Source organism: Lates calcarifer, linkage group LG17 (genome assembly GCF_001640805.2).
Source record: "Lates calcarifer isolate ASB-BC8 linkage group LG17, TLL_Latcal_v3, whole genome shotgun sequence".
NCBI lineage: Eukaryota > Metazoa > Chordata > Actinopteri > Centropomidae > Lates > Lates calcarifer.
In genome coordinates this window covers 1,206,433-1,226,433 of record NC_066849.1, presented here as the reverse complement: position 1 = coordinate 1,226,433, position 20,001 = coordinate 1,206,433, and the positions used below count along the sequence as shown (strand labels likewise).

At 41.3% G+C, this 20,001-nt stretch overlaps 1 protein-coding gene across 1 annotated transcript in view; it reads left to right on the top strand.

Moving 5' to 3' along the window:
- The window catches only part of LOC108896974 (SZT2 subunit of KICSTOR complex), a 95,294-nt gene that overhangs the window by 63,266 nt on the left and 12,027 nt on the right, over nt 1–20,001 (top strand). The window contains 9 exon segments of the mRNA XM_051077216.1: nt 1,686–1,807; nt 2,639–2,824; nt 6,259–6,514; nt 6,644–6,723; nt 8,334–8,459; nt 9,920–10,122; nt 10,777–10,873; nt 12,442–12,522; nt 13,061–13,135. Coding sequence (XP_050933173.1) covers nt 1,686–1,807; nt 2,639–2,824; nt 6,259–6,514; nt 6,644–6,723; nt 8,334–8,459; nt 9,920–10,122; nt 10,777–10,873; nt 12,442–12,522; nt 13,061–13,135 — 1,226 coding nt within the window.

Sequence of the window (20,001 nt, the reverse complement as noted above, 5' to 3'; positions counted from 1 at the left end):
CTTGGCTCCGAATTTAGTTGCTCCCCTGGACCAATGACGCACCCTGTACAGCACCTCTCCTCGCACTGCGGTGCACTGCCAGACATCACCCAGGGCTCTACAGTGTGAGCAGTGTGTGAATCACAACAATGATTTAGGTGAGAGTGAGAGTTTTGCAGAGAACCAGAATTAGCAGAGCCCCAGTACAAACACATTTCCTCATCTTTAGCTGACGCTGACTGTCAGATTCACCAGGTAAAATAACTCATCTCTGCATTCAGCCAAGGAGTGCACTCTGACACCCCAGTGACAGTCACAGTGCAGAGTGGTTTTCCAGCTTGTTACAACTCCAACAGAGTGGCTATCTGTATGTGGTGAAAAGATCAGCTGACCATGTCACATCACTTTTAGGAGTTAGGATCTCCCAATTAAAACTCTGTTCCTATCATTCCTAAACATTAGGGACGGTGATTGTAATGTTTAGGCTCATTGTCCTGCTGATCTTCAGCTGGTGGACACACACCCTGACATTATCCTGGAAGATACACTTGAGAATTCATTTTCCCCTCGATCATGGCGAGGTGTCCAGACCAGAGGCAGCAAAGACGCAAATCATGATGCTCCCTCCACTGTACTTCTCCAGGACAATGGTTTCATGTTGGTATACAGAGCCATTTGTACACCACATGTAGAGCTGCATGTATTTCCCAAACAATTCAACCTTAGTTTCATCAGTCTACATGTATTTTTTTAGAGAGCAGCAGCTGCAGCCTGCTGTGGACACCATGCTCCATGGTGTGTGTATGATAGACTGATGGACATGGATGTTAACCAGCTCCAGTGATTCCTTTGATTCTTGCTGTGAATCTAAGGTTCATGGTTACTTCAATGAGCATTCTGCATTATGCTTTTAGAGTCTTATGTGTGTGTGCCCTGCCAGTATATCAAACCTGGCACAGGGAGACCTCAGGGTGCTGCACTTTGTGTGTGGACCTGCATGAAAACAGAGCCCAACAACTTTCTTTAAAAGGTAAAAAATACATTAACACTGACAAGATGGTAATAAACTGAGGTACATGAATTATAGTGCAGGTTTAGAGTAGTTTCAGTGCAGTAAAAAAAAAAAAAAAGAGTTTAAAGAGTTGAACTTTAGATCTTCTGGAAACTGAAACACTGTTTGACACAACTCTGGTAATGACATCACCTCATCATCTTCTCTTTCCTTCCTGCTAAGACATAGTGTCTCCATCATATAGATAGATGCTGGACTCTGAATAACTAAAATGCAAAGAATAAACTCTTCCCATTTTCCACCTCGCACTGATCTGTGTTCAGCACATTTTTCTCCCTCAAATGTCTGGAATTTAAAGACCAGCTTCACTGTTTCTGCCCTGTTTCAGCCAAATCTTGGAAACCTCTCAGAGAGACTTTGTCTAATTCGGTGCTTTTGTCCGTGGGGCTCATAAAGACCCACTGAGCAGGTCTCCAGTAAATGTACAAATGAAAATTAATTACATGCGCGTAGTTGATCCCTAAGTATTGTTACACTTCTGTTCGTCGACTGAACTCCTACAGTTTGGTAAAGAACCGATGAAGGATTTTCCTGACAGTCAGTAGGGAGTGTTAGAGGACTTGCCCCAGCGTGCTGTCTGGCTTTGATTCATATTGCTTTGCTGTTTCACTGAGTTTCTCTTTCTTCTGCCCAGCTCATAAGGGCTTCCAGCGCTTCGAGGCTCTGGAGCAGAGTGATTGGTTCAGTCCTAGCCAGGCCGGAGCAGGACTGGCTCCCCGCCAGAGGTTCCTTTACATCAGCATCCTGAATAAAAAGGTGAGTTGGCATATGGAAGCCTCTGTGTTGTGAATATCCCTCGGGCCAAACAGAGAATAAGAGAGTTCTTAAAAATTCAAAACATCTTCTTTGTACTTCTGTGACTACTTCTCTGCACACTGAATTACAGTTGTAGTAAATTCTGGTCCACTTGTTCAGTCAATGTTCAAAATAAAAGTCATGCTTACCTCTAATAGTTTCTCAGCATGCTGAGAAATGATAGTTTTGGTTTTATTTGTCCAGGTTTGGACTTATCTGTCTGTGAGATTTCTTCTTTTCCCTCCTTTAAGGAAAACACTGAGTAGACAAACAGTGCTTCTGTGGATCAGTTTTTACATGGGGACAGTTTTCCTAACTGAACTTTAAAAGTCAGAGTGATGATGATGTCTGTACTGCTCTGATGTTTACAGGCCACATGGTAGGTGGAAAAGTACACTGTACAGCCTTAACATTATACACTCACTGAGAACTTTATTAGGAACACTTGCTTATTTATGGAATTATTCATTCACGTTCACATTCAAACATCAGAATGTGTGAATCCAGTAGAAGTGATGTGATGCAGTCATGTCAACATGAAGCAGAATCTCAGAGGAACGATACTAACATCTGGAGGAGTCCAGAGCATAAGAGAGGAACTACCCAGTGTTAGTGTGGTGTTCTAATACACTGCTTAGAGAGTGTATGATGCTAAGGCTTTACACTTACAGTGTGCATTGTTTCACCATTGTGGGAGTGAAGCCTACAGAGGTAAAATAAAGCTTGAAAACCAGATGATGGTGTTTTTGACTTGTTATACAATATGTGACATTATAACCATTGTTTCTTTAGGTGACTCTGTACAGCTATAACTGGTCTGTGGACCTGGGTGCCTCGCTGAATCGGGAGCTGGTCCGTCTTGTGAAGTGGCAGAATGCGAGGGCTCATGTTGTCCACTGCCTGTTCAACCAGAAGATGGGCCTCTTCCATCACTACTGCTTCTCTGATGCACCCATCCACGAAATGGACCCCAAGCAGGTACAGCGATAAACGTCCTAATTTGAAGCACTGCCAGCCAGTCAAAAGCAGAATGAGATGAAGACTGTCACTGCATCAGCAGCATTTTCTAACCCTGACTGAATGAGAGGCCAGTCAAGAGTGCTTGTTTATATACAACTGGTTACTGTAAGTGATGCACCATAAAACTAAACTAGAATGAACTAGATTTTTTTTCAATTTTTCAAAAGACAATGAAACTGTTCCCAGACATATTGTTGGAACAGTGTCTAAGCATTGACCATCTGGGGAGGCGTGTCCCATGGCAGAGGTTTAGAGACCAACAGAGAAGTCTCAGAAGATCAGAGAAACTCAAACCGGTGCCTCAACAGACAGGACGACTGAGGCAGGCTCTAGAAGAGCTGTAGAAAGAGGAGATCTGGAGAACACAGCAATAGCAAAAGCTTCTAATAATAATTTGATAAGGTGCATCAACAAATGCTTAAACAAAAAGCTTAAAGTCTTTGTCAGAGTAAGAAGAAGCTGTGGAGTTGTAGATGTTTAAAATACCTGCGCCCTGCCTGGAACTGCAAAACCACGCTGCACCTGCACACAGGGCTCTGTGGGAGCCAGACCATGTGCCACAGGACTCGTTGTTCCTCTGGTCTCTGAAGATAGCTCTTTATGATCCTGGCTGTGTGATTGTCCTGCTCCAGAATGAATTTGGGACACCATTAGACACCTCCCTGATGGTACTGATGATGGAGAAGAATCTTGAAACTAAAGTGCCTAGAACATCTGCACAGTGACACCGTGACTGAATTTTAGCTAATATTGAAGTGATTTAATAAGACTAGGTGGTGAGTTATTAGTAACCCCTCCTGCTGTTACTGCAGAGGTAAACAGACCTGCATGAGAATTTATTCAAGCTGAATCAATTCCATGTGAAAAAAGTGCTCCAATCAACACTCAGTATAAATGCTCACAGACAGACGCTGTCACTGAATTTCCCCCATATTCCTGTCACTTGCAGCTTCATCAGAGCTTGTTGCTCTTTTATTTTGGCTTATTTTCTGTTCTGAGTATATCAGCAAAACTGTTGGACCTTAAATATGGTGCTGTGGATCAGTATGTGACTGATGGTCCCAACAGCACAAATCAAAACAAGATTTCTCAGCCATAAGCATTTCTATTCTCTTGATTTTTGCCCCCATGTATTTCCTGCCTTCTTATGTTTTCCTGGATGATCTATGATCAGCTCTGGACGTGTTTACCCTCGATAGGTTTTTTTGTGTGTTGCCAGTTATGAAACTGTTTGCTAAGCATATTTAACATCCTGTCTTCCTTCACACTCCTACTCCTTCTCTCCACCCTAACATCATGAATCAGCTGTCAAATCAACCTCGCTGTTCCTGCTGGTGAGTAAGAGGACAGCAGTGAGGAAAGACTCCTGATTTTCATTCCACAGCCACTGGTCAGAGGCTACAGAGCACTTGCATATATATGAATAAGATTTTGCACTGAGGGCAGTTTCTCCAACTGTGTCAAGTTCCAAAATGAGCTGCATTTGGATTCTAAAAGCACACTAGAGATTTGATTTGAGAACTGGGCTTGTGACTAAAAGGTTGCTGAGTCCAGTCTTGGAACAGGCTGTGAAACTGTGGTTGCTGAGGCTCTTTCCTCCATCAGCAACTGCTGTTGAAGTAAAATAATAGTGTTGTTTTTCCTATCACCATTAGTGTCCATGGGAAGTATGAGACCACCAAGCAGCAGATTTTCCTTATCTCAGGGAGTAACAGGCCCCCACTGTTTCTAAAAGCCCATTAAAACCTGCTAGCAGAGACAGACTGCTGCTTCACCAAAAAACACATCCTTTGAAATAACACATCAATTTAGATATGTAATCTATAATACGATTTTATATTGTCACAAGTAGCTCTCCTCAGCTAGAATTTTATGCAGAGATACAATTGTGCAAATTTTTTCACAGTTTAACTAAGTAAGTTTTAGTCGTAATAGAAAAACTGAACTTAGAGCTATAATTAGATCACTAACTATGTTGTTAGGAGAGCAGGGTTAGTGCTGCAGGAGTGCTGCTATGAAATGCTTCCTGAATGTACTGGTACATACTGTACAGTAGCTATGGTGAAGGTTGGGAAATAATAACTGAAGCAGAGAGTAAAACAGGGCTGAGGTAACCCAGACCCAGTGGTCCCAGAAACCTCCATGGACATCAAATGGAAACCTGTTTGATCCACTGCTAATGGACTCCGTGACCATCTGCAGTTTTGGTTAACGTATATACAACAGTGCAAAAAGGAAAAGGGTTGGGTGATGGTGTTTATTCCTAAATACATTTGTGTTTATTCAAATATCCACAGAAAAACCTTTGTCAGGCCAGTTTTGCAGCACAGCAATACCATCCAGAATGCGTGGAAGGAGTGAGGGTGGATGGGTTCATCAAAGCCCACTAGTGCATTTTTGTCCCACGGCAGCCCTCGCAGGTCAATCCCGTCATGACATAAAGCATGCAATGCAGTTGAGTTTAAGTGTGAAAAGGTTTAAAAAAATACAGGAAAATGTCACACACATTTTTCCCTATTTTGTTGTGTGGAACGGGCAGAAGAAGGGATTTAGCAGAGCAGCATTTTACAGCAAAGGAAGACACCAAATGCCCTTTTGGCCTGCCCCCTGCGGCCAACGACAAAACAAGCTCAAAGAATAGAAGGAACAAAACTTTTGCTCTCCCTCCAATGGCCCCGGCTCTTCATCACTGCATTACTAATGAATGTGGACAGAAGGCAGAGTCAGAGCAGCAGAAAATTTGCCTGAACAGAGCTTCATCTGTCATGGTCCTGATGAGAAGCAGAGGGAGCACCAGTGCACAGTTTGACCCTCCAGCCTGTGGGCATGGCGCAGTCAGCTCTGCCACACGGGGACATCTGGGCCCTGAGCTGCTCCGCTGAACAAACTTGCCCAAAAGTTCCTCTGTACAGCGTCCGAGGGCACACCAACAATTTTCTTGAAATTTAAGGATCCAGTAATAATACCAATAAACACTAGTTCATCATATATTCTACAGTGAATATACAATGTAGAATGTCATCAGAAAAATCTAAACTAGCATACTTTCAGTAGACTATCTTTGTCCTGTGGTCATTGCCACAGGTCACTGCAGTGACTCCATGTGGGATCTGTAGCATCCAAGTGTTAGAGCTGACCATGCAGACACTAATGCTTTAACCACCCAAGGCTGAATACATACTGCATTTGAGTTCATCCCTGAAGTGTTCAATTGGTTGAAGGTGACTGGGTCATTAATGTAATTTTAACCTGAATATTCCTCAGAAATGTCCTGGGCGGCTCAGTTTAACAGGGAAAAAGTTGAGCTGTAGATACAGCCATTCTCCTGTCTCTTTGTTTAGCATTTAATATCTTAGCATTCGACTGATGTCCTTTCCGTCCGTCTCTTCCAGGATCCCAACCCCTTCCTCAGCCCCTCCATGGAACCTGATGCGTTGCTGCGTAGCGCAGTTCCTCCTTTGCCTAATAAAGAGCAGGGCAGGCTGGGCAGCTCTGGCCGAAGTCTTGCTCCACTCCACTTCCCCTCTGAGCTGCTTCCCTTTGACGAGGCTCTGAGGGACGTTTGCACCATCCGACCCTTGATGGAGGGGGATGTGGTGGCCCGACATGGTGGCCAGCTCTTGGAGATCAAAGCTGCTGAACGGAGAGGTTAATCCCACTACTACTGCAACTGCTACTAATACTAATGATGATAATAATGATAATATAATTTTTGTCCATTGAACTCACACTCTGCAGTGGACAGCAGAGGTAATGACTTTGACTTTGTGCTGACAGAACTGGAGAAACAGATGAAGATAGAGAACCTGTTTGTGACTTGGCAGCAGAGGTCAGCACAGTCCAACATGCCCATTTCAGTAAGTCATAACTAAAATATTTGTGTCTTAAATACAGAATTGTAATAGTTGCAGATAAAATCTGCCAGTATTTATTCCCGCCATGTTCATTTTTTTGTATCAGCATCAACAAATCAAATCACAATGATATCTGACATTTTGATTTGTGATGTGTGATTCTAAGTTCTGACTGTGATACAAGTCTAATCTGAGGCAAGTGACCCCAACAGTTGTTTCACTGTATCACGATTCATGAGGAAGGATAGAGACAGCTGTGTTCAGGAGAGGGACACTGAGGACTCAGCTACAGTAAATTATTAGGAAAAGAAATTTTAAATAAAATAAATATTAGAAATATTAGAAAAACATAAAGTACTGTTATTTAGCTGTTTATATATTAGAAAACATAAAAAGAAATAGCTGAAACAGAACACAGACATGGCTGCAATATCAACACAGCTAACAGTCTGAACTGTAACAGTTCTTGAAACATAGTCTCTTTTAAAAGGTGACTCTGGGTTTTACTATCAACACATCAGATTTAGTTTACACAGAATCATAAGGCTTTGCATTTGCTTTCAAACAGTATGTAGTTTGTCAGGGTTGGGTGAGGATTCAAGCAGATGCCACCCCACATTAAACTACAACCCCCAGTCCCAGCATCTGTTACTTTTAAAGAGGTTCATTTGAAGGATACACACTAAAATGTATTGTATGCATTAAGCCTACTTACTGGACATGATATTACCATATGTGATTATGAGTTGCAGGCTCAGTTACAATTGTGTACTCATGCATGAGTATCAGTGGCATTAAAATCTTGTGTTGTATTGGACCTTTGCTCATGGGTTAGTTCAGAAAGTTTAAAATGGTATTAGATATTAGAGACATTAAAAACATAATGTGAACTGTCTTAACAACAAATTGGAAATGACTAGGAAGTCAGGATTGAGTATTAAATTCCTGTAGTATGAAAATAACCTTATATCTAATATAGCTAATGGGACCTGACAAAACCAAGGGGAATGGTGGCTCTTATTACTCTATGGTTTTGTGGAGCTACAATTACAGTTCACTCCTCAGGGAAATCATTTAGTACTGCCATGTTTCAAAGTGGGGAATATCTAGGCTAATTAAAAAGGTTTCTGTCTGCCACAGTGACATCTCAAGAGAGGTTACGTGGTGGCATTGCATTTGCGAATTTGATATTTCAACAGACACCCACACAGCACTCTAACTCAAGCACATCTAAGAGGAGGTCTGCAGTCTGACCCAGGCCCTACAGGGCCCACCGCCAGTTCCAATGGCATTTGGTTTTTTCATGCCACTGGATGAACTAAATGAACTATTAGATGTGATATGACTCCATCATAGTCAGGTTTGGATCTGAACGTCAAGCCCCTGTTCTTACTATACGAAATGTAGTGTCCATCTGCTGAATCGTTGATGTCATAGCTGCCCATTAACACTACATAATCCAACCATGATGAGCTAAGATGTGCAGCCCTGTAGACATTATTCTTGAATGTGGTTATTGTCATTCTGTCACCATCCTCTCACTTCTCTCAGTTTATCCTCTGTACTTTCATTATCCTATCCTATAGTGACAATAACCATTGATTTGTCAACAGGGGACAGATCTGGAGACCCTGAAGCAGTCGTCTAGGCTGGTCCACTACTGTGCCACCCCTCTCCTCTTTGACCCCATCTTCCGCAAGCAGATCCAAGAGGAACAGATTGTTCAGCCTCCAGTGAAGGTATCTTTGCCATCTGACTTAAAGGGAAGTTACAGGAAGTTTAGGTTGTGTCCTGATGAACGGGTGTTTATATATGATATATGATGATATATGTGATAGTTATCTTGTTAGTCAGTATTCATTTAAGAGTGTACAGTAAGAGTTGTTGAGGAAAAATGTACCTGACAATTTTGTCCTCAAGTTCTTAACTATGAAAGTCATTATAATGTGTCTATCTAGGTTGTGGTAGCAGCAGAGTCCATAGATTAGTGCTAGAATGTAATGATAGGAAATATGATCTGATTTAGGTTTTTTCTGTTAACTACACTTCACATGAGGTTCACTGATGAATAGAAATGAATCATCAGATTATTTTTCACTTTACCTTTAGTGCCTAAATCTTTGGCACAGTACTGTACATCACCAGAGAAAAGTCAAGTCAAGTCAAATTTTATTTATATAGCGCCAATTCACAACAGAAGTTACCTCGAGGCACTGTACATATAGAGCAGGTCTAGACCACACTCTTTATCAAGAAGATATGCAGTCCTGAGGTCTGTCAATGAAATTCACAAACAAAACTGGTGACTAGGTATGGTCTTTTCAACAGCCGCAATGAATGTGTTTGAAATTACTGCTGAGCTCCTCTGCAAACACTGGATGGCTAGCCCCACCACAGCAGCCCCATCACCCTGTTTTGCTGATATGTGAATATATATCCCAAGGAGCATTGCAGGCAGGCATTTTTCATTTTCGCAAAGCCCATGCAGACTAGATGGCCAAACATTACCAGAGGACAGAATCAGCATCATTGGAATTGTACCAAAAAACAGCCACACTGGAGCTGCAGGTGACAGACAGGTGCCAGTTTTGTTTCCATCCCAAGTTGAGCAGTTCTCCTCTCCTGAGAAGACCTTGAGTGACTCCCCATACACATTTATCCACCAGATGCATTTGCTAGAACTTCTTTGAGGAGGTCCCTCTTCATGGCCTCCCTAAACTCCTCCCACACATTCAGTTTTGTTTTTTTGACTACAGAAACTGCTGCAGACTGCAGAACTGTGTATGAGGTTTCTGGAGTCGCCTGAGCTTTCCAAGCCTGAAAAGGCTTTTTTAGCTTGAATGCTTTCACTACCACTTGTATCTACCATCAACTTCTTGGCTTTACTGCCGGGACAGGCAGACTGACCTCCTGGGTACAGTACTCCCAGAGTTATGGGGACATGTTTTCAATGCACAGATCACAGAGAGGATACTCATCGATTTGATGCCAAGCCACAAGCCTACTTCCAAATTCTTATTAATTTAGAACTGGTTCCAATTCAGAACCCTTTTTTTTGGGGGGGGGGGGCAGTCCTACTTGTGAGTTGTTTAAGTTAAGCCTATTGTAGGCTTGTGGCTTAGACTGGCTAGAGATTTATTTGTGTTTAAGTAATTTGTACTGTTCTGTAAATGTTAATGAAACTGTGTGTGTGTGCCAGAAACGTCATCGCTCCAGTGACTCCACAGCATCAGGTCGGGATCGGAGCTACAGCACAGACTCAGCTGACATGCTGCCTAGCCGACTGAAGGAAGAACCCTGGCTGCTCGAGATTTCTAGCACCTTCCTCCAGCAGTACGTCCAGTACCTGCAGAGCATGGGCTTTATTCTGGTCCAAGTGCGGCCTCAGTCTCCAGCTCGCAGGTCTGTGTCTGGGAAAGGTTTATATCTAGATTTTGTCTTGTTGTGACCATTTTGGGTTTTCTAGGTTTGGAATATGTAAGGTGGATTTTTTTAGGCTTGATCAGTAGTAGGCTTGGATGCATGTGAAGCTATCCTCATATACACCATGAAGTCCTGCTTCATGGTGCACATCCTGCGTGTCAAGTCCTAATGGCAGTAGACAAGCACTACACTGTTTTCATCCAGTTTTTTTTCCCAAACAACAGCCCAAGCTTTTGGTTTGCTGTTGAAAAAATATGAGCTGCTCAATTTTTTGTGGGAAACTTAAAAATGTATGTAACTCTATTTCTACCAGTCCCTTAGTCTCATCTCTTCCTCCAGTGTGGGCAGCATTCATCCATTAGTCATCTATGTGTTTTGATCCTTGTCTGATCTCTGACCTCCCAGCACTGCTGCCCCGTGGCTGATGTAACCAGAGCAGATGCAGGGCATATGCCTGTCCTGCCATGCCTGTCACTTTCTAGGCTCAGACTGTGTGACTCACTCTGAGTCGCGTCTTACGGGTTAGCTATGTGCAGTTGGTGGTCCATCAGCCCTTGTGCTCAGACATCTCTAGTTTGACCAGACTCTAACTGACCTGTACTCCACTCCACTCCACCCCCCTATCTCTTACAGCATCGCCCGGGCCCGTGCTGCCATGCTGAACTCCATGTCATCAGAAGGGAGAATGTCTTTTTCTTATGTAAAGCAGAAGAGTGAGGACAGCCCTAAGGTTAGTGTTCACCTCAGAGATGAAATCTTATTCTCCAAACACACACTTGTGGGTTGACCCTAGTTGTGTGTGTAACAACGGCCCAAAATATATTTCGAATTTCATCTAATTAAAGCTAAGTCCATATATGCAATAGTTCTTCAAAGACAATACAACAGTCTTTCCTTCATTTCTCAGAATGTGTTTTCTCTCTTTTTTCCTTCTTGATATCTACACATGAACCACATTCAGTTTCCCAATATATTTTTAGAAGCTGAGATTTGTAGTAATACTTGTAACAGTTAGCTCAAACACCAAAACCAAAAACCAACCCTTACCTGGTATACAGGAGGAATATCTAAATAAATAAAAATATATAATCAGCAAACCAGACACCCAAACATTCAGAGAGTCACTTACTGCTCTGCTATTAAGCTAAACTTTGTTGGACAGATCTCAATTGAGATTGTAACACTATTTATGGTTGCATTTTTTTTTTCATTTATATTGCTGGCTGGTTGGTAATATGTAAAAGCGCCAGACTTTCGAATATATGGCTATTTTCTGGAAGCAGTATGTACCAGAGCAAAGTTGATTTGTATCGAACACTCAAAAGTATCAGTAGAAAACATTAGCTTGTTTACTTTTGGCCAGCACTAAGCCAGAAGCTGGGCAGAAGAGATCAAGTGAAGGCTTGACCTCATGCAATGAAAATAGCCCATTGCTCTAACAATTTTTTCTAGTGAATCGGATTTAAGCCTCTGAAAACAGTGTTGCTGATAGACTGTGTGTGGTGTTGTAATAATGAAAAGGACTGTGGTGCTCGATTCCCTGCAGGGCTGTCAAGAAACATGGTGTGTGTTTTCTTGTCAGGCAGTGGTAACCTTTTCAAAGCTGCTAACATCAGTGAGATGTGGTTTGGTTTAGATGTTCTTTGTCCTTTGTAGCACACAGATAACTTAAACAACTCACAAATAGGACTGCCCCCCCCCCAAAAAAAACGGTTCTGAATTGGAACCAGTTCTAAATTAATAAGAACCTTTAGATTTTTAAGGGCAGTCCCTGTATCTGTACTTGAAGTAACCATGCAATAGGATTCAAGGAGCAGATGTTTTTGGTGGAATTTATGGTCATGCATGCAGCCTCTCCTCTCTGTCTGTCCCTCTTCTGCCTTCAGTGTTATTCTCTGCATGAGGACAGGCCAGATTTCCTGTAAAGCCCCAATAGAGCACTTTAGAGCAAAGTGATCCATTAGGATAGTAGGGTACTATGAGGTCTTACAGATATGATAGAGCCAAGTCATTGAGGGCTTTGTACATTAGGATGAAGAAGAATTTTAAATTCTACTCTGGGATTTACTAGAAGCCACTGCAGAGAGGCTAACACAGGAGAAATATGATCTGTCTCTACCTTAAAAATCAGCTAAATCTGTAGTTTGCCTAGGTGTGGCCAAACTTTTTTATATAGAACAACTGTATGATGTATGCCTGCAGGGTGTAATAACAGCACAAAATATCAGTACCATGACTTAAACTGCCTTCAAGCTTTCAAACACCTCTATTAGACTGTTTTGTAAATTCTTTTTGCAGACTACAGCATCTGGCACCACTGCATATCACCTCCAGAGGGCGCTGCCAGGTGGGATCGTGTTGATGGAACTGGCTTTTCAGGTGAGTTGAAGACCATAAAAGGACACTCATCACTATGTTTATTAACCTACTGTATTTGCTAACATCACAGTGGTATGATTGATCCTTTGGTACATACACATTTGGTGCAATTCAGTTCTGTGTAAATTTAATGCCAAACCTTTTCTGGAGCATAGAAAAGAGTTTAAAACTGGTTACAAGCACCGCATCATGTGACAGCTACTGATAAGGCATTTAAAGAAATTAAACATTGTCACTGTGATTGACACATCAGTGTCAAGTTTTCTGTTGTCGAGTTTTATCGCACTGTGGAAACCAGTGGATTCCTGGATTGAAGAATGTTGGGCAAAGTTTGAATCAGTATTATCAGTATTATAAACTCTTTCATCAAAGTAGCAGCTTTGATGAAAGAGTTAAGTTACTTTACTTCCTGTGTTCATGGTGCCTTCACATGGATGGCTTTATCAACTGGTCAGCCATAATAATGATGAATAATTATTATTGATTATGATTTTTAGTTTAATAAACGTGTTCTCTGTGTGCCATGTCCCTCTGCCAGGGGTGTTACTTCTGTGTGAAGCAGTATGCACTGGAGTGTTCCCGCATTCCCATGGGCCAGACAGTCAACTCTCAGGTAAATGCTTGGCAGTGCTGTGTGGGTACACAACACTAAGCTGTGCCGTTTTTGTCTGTTGGGTTTTGTAGGGATATGAGAGCATGATTCTACAGTTTGGTACTAAATTACACCTGAATAATGGGAGTATGTTTGAAAAAATACTATTAAATATCAGCCTTTGGTATAACGTGTATATTGGGGATCTAAGTGCAGACCTGCTGTATACCATCAGTAGCTCGGACATTTTTATTTGAGGACTGTGATTATAAGATTTTTCTGACAGGTGACTGTGCAGCAAAAGAAGTTGATCCCTGACAGAGGCCGATCAGTGTAGTGGTGCACAGCAAATTATGTGTTCTGTGTTCAACAAAATGTCTTTCTGCATTGCCCAACGCACTCTGAAATGACTAAGAATAGTAACCTGCTTAAAGTAGGCGTCACAATAGTATTTCTTTGACTTTGCTGCTAAGTGGTCAGTGCTGTAGTTTTGGTCATTGCTGTGGTGTTTTTACACTAAAGCTTACAGAGATGGTCAGTCAGACTGTATGTAGTTAATAGTGTGTTATATTCCATTCCTAGTGTTTGCTGTTGATGAGGTTTGAGGGGCTGTGCTCTTATGAAAGGGTAACTGGTCAATCAATAAATACATGGTCAGACATCACTGGTCTCATATATCTGAAACAGCTGAACCAACCACAGTGACGGCGTGATTACATTAATCATCAATCATGCTCAGCGCTTTTACATGCTCTCAAGTAACTGTGTTACAGTCGTCGTTTTTTCAGTAAGCTGATTTTATAAATGAGAAACCTGGTTACTGACATTGGGGTAGAGAAGCAGAGAAACCAGGATTCCCCAGCTGCATTTCCCCTGGAGAGTGTAGATTTCAGTCTGTGTGTAGAGGTGTATGTGGTTAATCTGTAGCAGCCTGGTGTCATTCACCTGTGATTTACAGAAGGTAAACACAGCACACGGTCGTGTGTAATGGCACTGTGCTCAGCATTTATCAACGTGTCCTACCTTCAGATGGCTGCAGGGATTAATGATGTGAGGGAGAAACCTGTCATACAGAATAAAGCAGCTGTGGACAACAGATACTGGAAGAATCACTTGTATTAATTTCTAGATCAGTGCTGACTGATGATTGATGCTGATTTAAACACATCTGTTGGCTGGCGTAGTTAATTGACATTTTAAGTGTTATGCCATTATTGCTACGCATTTGTTGCAAGGATTTTGTTTGCCCTTAGCAAAGCCAATTTCAGCAGGACGATGTGTATGGGGAATGAGTCAGAGTAAACTACAGTTGTGTGTTCATGATGAGGAAGGAACATGTCACACAGTCCAACAGTGTGGATCACTGATGTGTTTTAATAGTTTCTGGATAACAGTGGAGCTCTGTGGCTCAGAGGAATAAGACACACACAGTACATGTTAGTAGGAGACATTCAGTAAGAAAAGATATTGATTATTGGAAGCCTTTTCTTTTAATGTGTCAAGTTAGAAGCATGAAGTGTATCACAGAACACTTTTTCCAGAAAAGGCCTGACAGATACCAGGTCAGTGGGTAACAAACCTTCCTGTTATGTCCATCAAGCCTCCCTTTGGTCAACAACAACAATAACAAAAACCTTTCATGAAGTAATATGCATTGCATCTAAACAAACAAGTAATAGCATACTGCAGTGAGTTCATTCCTTTACTGGGATGATTCTGTTTACTGAACACTTCTTGGTGATGATAAGCACTATGAAGCTGTGATGGCAGCCCGCTTCACACAAATCTCCCAGAGCTTGTTTCACAGGTCCCCAGGGTTCAGCTGATTGACTTGTCCTCCTCAGCCTCTCCCTCTCTCTTTCTTTCTCTCCTCTGCTCTACATATTAAAGCTGAACTGAGGCCACCTTGGCTGGGAATGTGAAGTGTAAATATTTCAAGTGACTGCTTTGCATGACTTTGAGTGTTCAGATGTTTCTCACTGAGAGCATTTTGTGTAATTTTCCTCCTGCATTTTCTGACCAACAAGTACCATAGTACCAAATCACTCAAAGATAGAAACACACAGGCTATGGTTCAAGACGTTTGTCAGTGTTGGGGTCATCATTCCATACATTTTTAGCACGGTGGAAAAAAAACTGGAAGTGCAGGCATTTATTTTGAAAAATGTACATGATCAAAATGTATTCTTACTCATAACTTAAAAACTTCAGTGATCAAATCATGTGATCAATAATTAATTTAATAAAAAAGCTAATGTCCATAGTAGCTGTAAATGTTACTACAAGGGACTCACATGGTCATTGCCATTGACCCAAAGAAAACTTGAGAGCCTTTGCCTTCTTAAGGTTTCTGCCCCCATAATGATAAATGATGTAACACATATTTTAATCTAACTTTCTCCAGGTATAATTCCATGTACTGTCTTTGTGTAAAGGGGATTTAAATAATTCTCACCTTATTTAAAAAGCCATTTTGTTTGGCAAAAACACTTATGCATTTAAAAGTGAGTGAGTAACCAACTTACTAACTCACTTTTAAATGCATAGTTTTGTTTTTCAGTATCATTTCATTATTTTATATACTTTTTTTGATAATTATTTTATATATATGTATATCCTCAGGTCTCCCTTGAAAATGAAGTCTCAGTCTGACTTGCCTGATTAGAGAAAGGTGAAATAGTTGGAAATACCAGAGGGAACATTTTAGCATTGTTCCATCCTGTAATAGATGTGTTCAGGTAGTTGTTTGTTGTAACAAGTTTCGTTGTCTTTTTATCAGTTGTTGTAGCCTAATGTGTTGAATGTCAAACTGAGATTTGAATGAAGAAGAGAAAACTGAATCTCTTCTCAGTTCCTTCGCTGTTATACATAGCCAAGTCTCTACTTCATTTATATCCATAAAATGAACGAGTCTGTGCACAGTAATATCCAGGATAATAGGCCAGTAGTTGTGTGACCATACCTGATTTGTGCTGCTTACATCCACCTTCCATCTCAGAGAAATGGGAAAATATGTCATCCATAATGGCCGTTTAGAACAACTCACAAAGGGCTGTCATCATTTGCAACACTGTCATAAATCATGGTTAGACATTTCTGTCATGATCTGATCTACAGCTACTGGTTTAGGTTTGGTTTTGGCAGAAATACTACACCTAAGAACAGGTAATGGTTTGTGGTAGACTTATTTTAAGGAACAATTGTGGTCATGGTTAGAGGAAAATGTCAGTCACACACTTTTTTAATCCATCCATCTACCCTGACCTCCTCCTTAAAAATTATGGGGCTCTATTACAGTGTTGTTCCTGGATTCATGATTCACACAGAGGCTTGAGATCTTTGTCAGTTAAACTTATAGTTTATAGGCATTTGAACAGTTGAACAAAGGACTGATGCTGTGTTTTGGTAGGAAGTAGAGTCTTGTAATCACAGCTGAGTGGGATCCATGAGAAAACCTGGCAGCATCCAGTAGCGTTTGTATTCTGTTTCACTGTGTGTAGCATCATATCCAGTTGAAAGGGAGACAGGAAACAGGCAGAGAGAGCAGGAGAATGACATGTCGACCTGGGGACCAGCTGCTCAGGGCACTAAGGCCTATGTGGTATGGCCCTAGCCATTCGGCTGTCGGGGCGCCCCCATGATATGATGTTTTTAATGACAATAACTCCAGGTCTAGGAATTGTAAATATATTTTCCTGCCACTGTTTTGGGACCTGGCTTTCTATCCGTTCTTGTCACTGGATGTTTTTTTTTTTTTTTTTGGTTTTCGGTTCAGACCCTCTCAAAACGCAACCACCTGTGAGGATGTAATCCTGATGCTCTCCAAGAGAGATTCTTCATCTGGAAAGGAAATAAGTTTGCTTCAGCACTTTCTCTATCCAGGGTGTTATTCAAACTATGTCACCTTTCAGACTTCATTCGGTTTTACAATCTGTAGGTTTCATGCTGTGCATTCCAAAAAATGTATTAAAAAGAAGGGATTGTACAACAACAGATGAACATGCAGAGCTGCCTGCTCACTGAGAAGGTGAAGTGATATCTATGTGAGGTACAAGAAACCAATAAATGTGCATTTGTAACTAAATGGGTTTTATAGGTGTTAATGGCAGTTTAGAAATACCATCAGTTTCTATTAATAGTTCCCATGTTGTTTCCTTATTGAAATGATATTATCTTAATAAGTTATTGTTTCAGATGTTGGGTTTTGGAACAGTTGGCCTGTGTTTTGTCACAGAGAAAGAACAGTCCAAACCTGTTTGGACCTTTTGGTTTTGGCAATAGTGAAATGAAAGTGTGGATCAGGGAGACCAGAGAACACCGCTACACTGGTAGAACAATCAACTTCTCCAGGACAGAGGGTTAATAATTCAGAGTTCTATCTGACTTCAGTTTTTATCACAGACAGCAGGAGGACAGGTCTTACCTACTTTTGCTGAATTGGTCTCCTTTCTTTCAGACCAGGCGTAGTTATCTCAGTGCCGACATACTCGCCACCAATCCCAGGTACGTAGCAGTTGTCACGCAGTGAGGCTTGGGCAGGGGCCATCCCGCTCCAGGGTGGAGGGAACAGGCTGATGATGGTTTTTGCAAGCAGGCAGAAGTTGTTGGACTGTGCAGCTGTCATTGTCTGTGGTTTTTGTAGCCAGATAGAACTCTGATATTTTCACTTTCCCTAACCAGACCAGTTAAATAGTCTTGCAAGTAATTTCATTGGCCAGATGGCAAATCTTCCAAAAACTATCAGTGAGAAAGTGAGGCTGAAACACACACACACACACACACACACACACACACAAAAAAAACAAAAAAAAACATGCTCATTCAGTTTGGTATGGGTTACAAAGGGGGGCTTGTTTAAACTAAAGGCTAAAAAAGCATGCAGCTCAGTGTAAAAGAACAAATGTTGCAGGAATAACAGTCTAGAAGAGGAAGGATAAGACTGGAGAAGAGGCTAAAAGGCTAAAGGAAAAGAAGCTAACATTAAGAAAGATGTTAAAAAGGAACACATCTTTTTATCAGCCATGTATTCTGGGGAGAAAACCTTTCTGTTAGTGGGACAGCTGTCCGTCTCCCTCAGAATCACTGTGTTGCCACACTTTGCTGCTTTCACACACTGTCTCACACTGACCAAAGAAATGTAGAGTGCAGGCTCCTTTTCTTTGACTTTATTAAGTAGCTGTGGCCGTCACACAGCAGCAGGATGTGTCTCAGCAGCGGTAGCTTCATTTATTATTTAAATCTTGTGATGTGGTACTGTGATCTTATCGAATGATCATCAGTAAACAGGTGAGCTGTTACACAAAGATTGACTGTTTCTGCTGTGAACTCATTGGGAACAAAGCGGCTGTGCTCTGAATGTTGTTTCCTCTGAGGAATCACAGAATGTTTTTTTCTGCCGTGTCGGGGGGATTATTACAGCCCTTTTTATTTTGCTGCATAAATGTAGTAATATTTTGATGGTAGCATTACTGCAACAGATAGATGGCCTAATAATGAAAACACAGTTTTGTTCTGATCTGTAAAGTTAGTGTATCACTGCAGAGATACGTCTGTTTTTATCCATGGACAGGAATGTTACTGTGTCATGAAACATGAAGTCAAAGAAAAGGTCAGTCCACCTGGGTATAGGCCTGTATACCTGGGCTGTTGTAGTCTTGCCATGTAGGGATCTCACACTGCTTCACAGAGATGAACTTCTTTTACCCTCATATTCATTTAAAGGGTCACTTCACCCTAACAATGGCTCTCTGTTTTTACAAATTTCAATCCCCTCCTAATGGCAGTATGTCTGTGGAATAAACTTTGTCCTGTTAGTGACTGACCTATCTTGCTAGTTTGGACAGCTGTAGTGACTAAGTTGTGACAGAAATGTTTCTGAGAGGCTAACATGTTAGCAGTGAGCTCACCAAATACAGTAGGTCTTTATTGTAGTTCACTAACATTCATACAATACATACAATATTTTTATGAAAGATACAATACGTACAAACAAAACTTTCTCGTATATAAACATCTATGGTCGTTCAAACATTAACCATGTGAGTAGTATGCAGAATAACCTCACTCTCCTACTCTCTGGTGTAACCAGAGCTTGACTGTATTGTAGCCAGAAGTGAACACAAAGCAAAGAAGCTATGTTATTTCCACCATCTTCCAGATTATCAACTGAGGCAGCAGTGTGTGTGTGTGTGTGTGTGTGTGTGTGTGTGTGTGTGTGTGTGTGTGTGTGTGTCTGTGTATCATCATGGCAAACTGTGGTCCTGGAGACGTGCGGTGGCAGGAAGTTCCACAGAGGCCACTTGGAGTAATTTGGCAGGTGTTTACATGTTTGTTCATATGCCATGTAAGTAGAGACTATGTTGTGATAGGATTAGTCCAGCAACAACCCCGAAGTACTCAGTACTCATTACTACATTCTTACATGAGTACTCAACTGTAAAGTTTTTTCGACTGTATTTTGCACCTGCCAGATGACTTCACCTCCATGGTAGATCACTGCTACAGTAAGATGTAGAACCACATTTTGCCATGACACACACACACACACACACACACACACACACACAGACTTGCAAGGTAATAATATAGTTTGCATTTAATAGAAATTTCCATAACATCCTGAGCTCTGGATGAGAAAACATTGAATAAACTGGTAATTTTTAACTGTTACTTGATATGTCTGTAGCTAAAAATCTTTTAGCTGTACACTGATGTGAGAGAAACCTGATTCTAAGTCAAGTTTCCTGCACCTCTAAATAAGTGCACAAAGATGTCTCCTGGGAAGTACAAGTCTACTGTGTGTTCTATGCACAAGCTGTGATTTCTGTGGTCCATACATAATCAAAGGTTCAATTTTTCACATCTAGAATTTAGCATTTTTGAAGGAT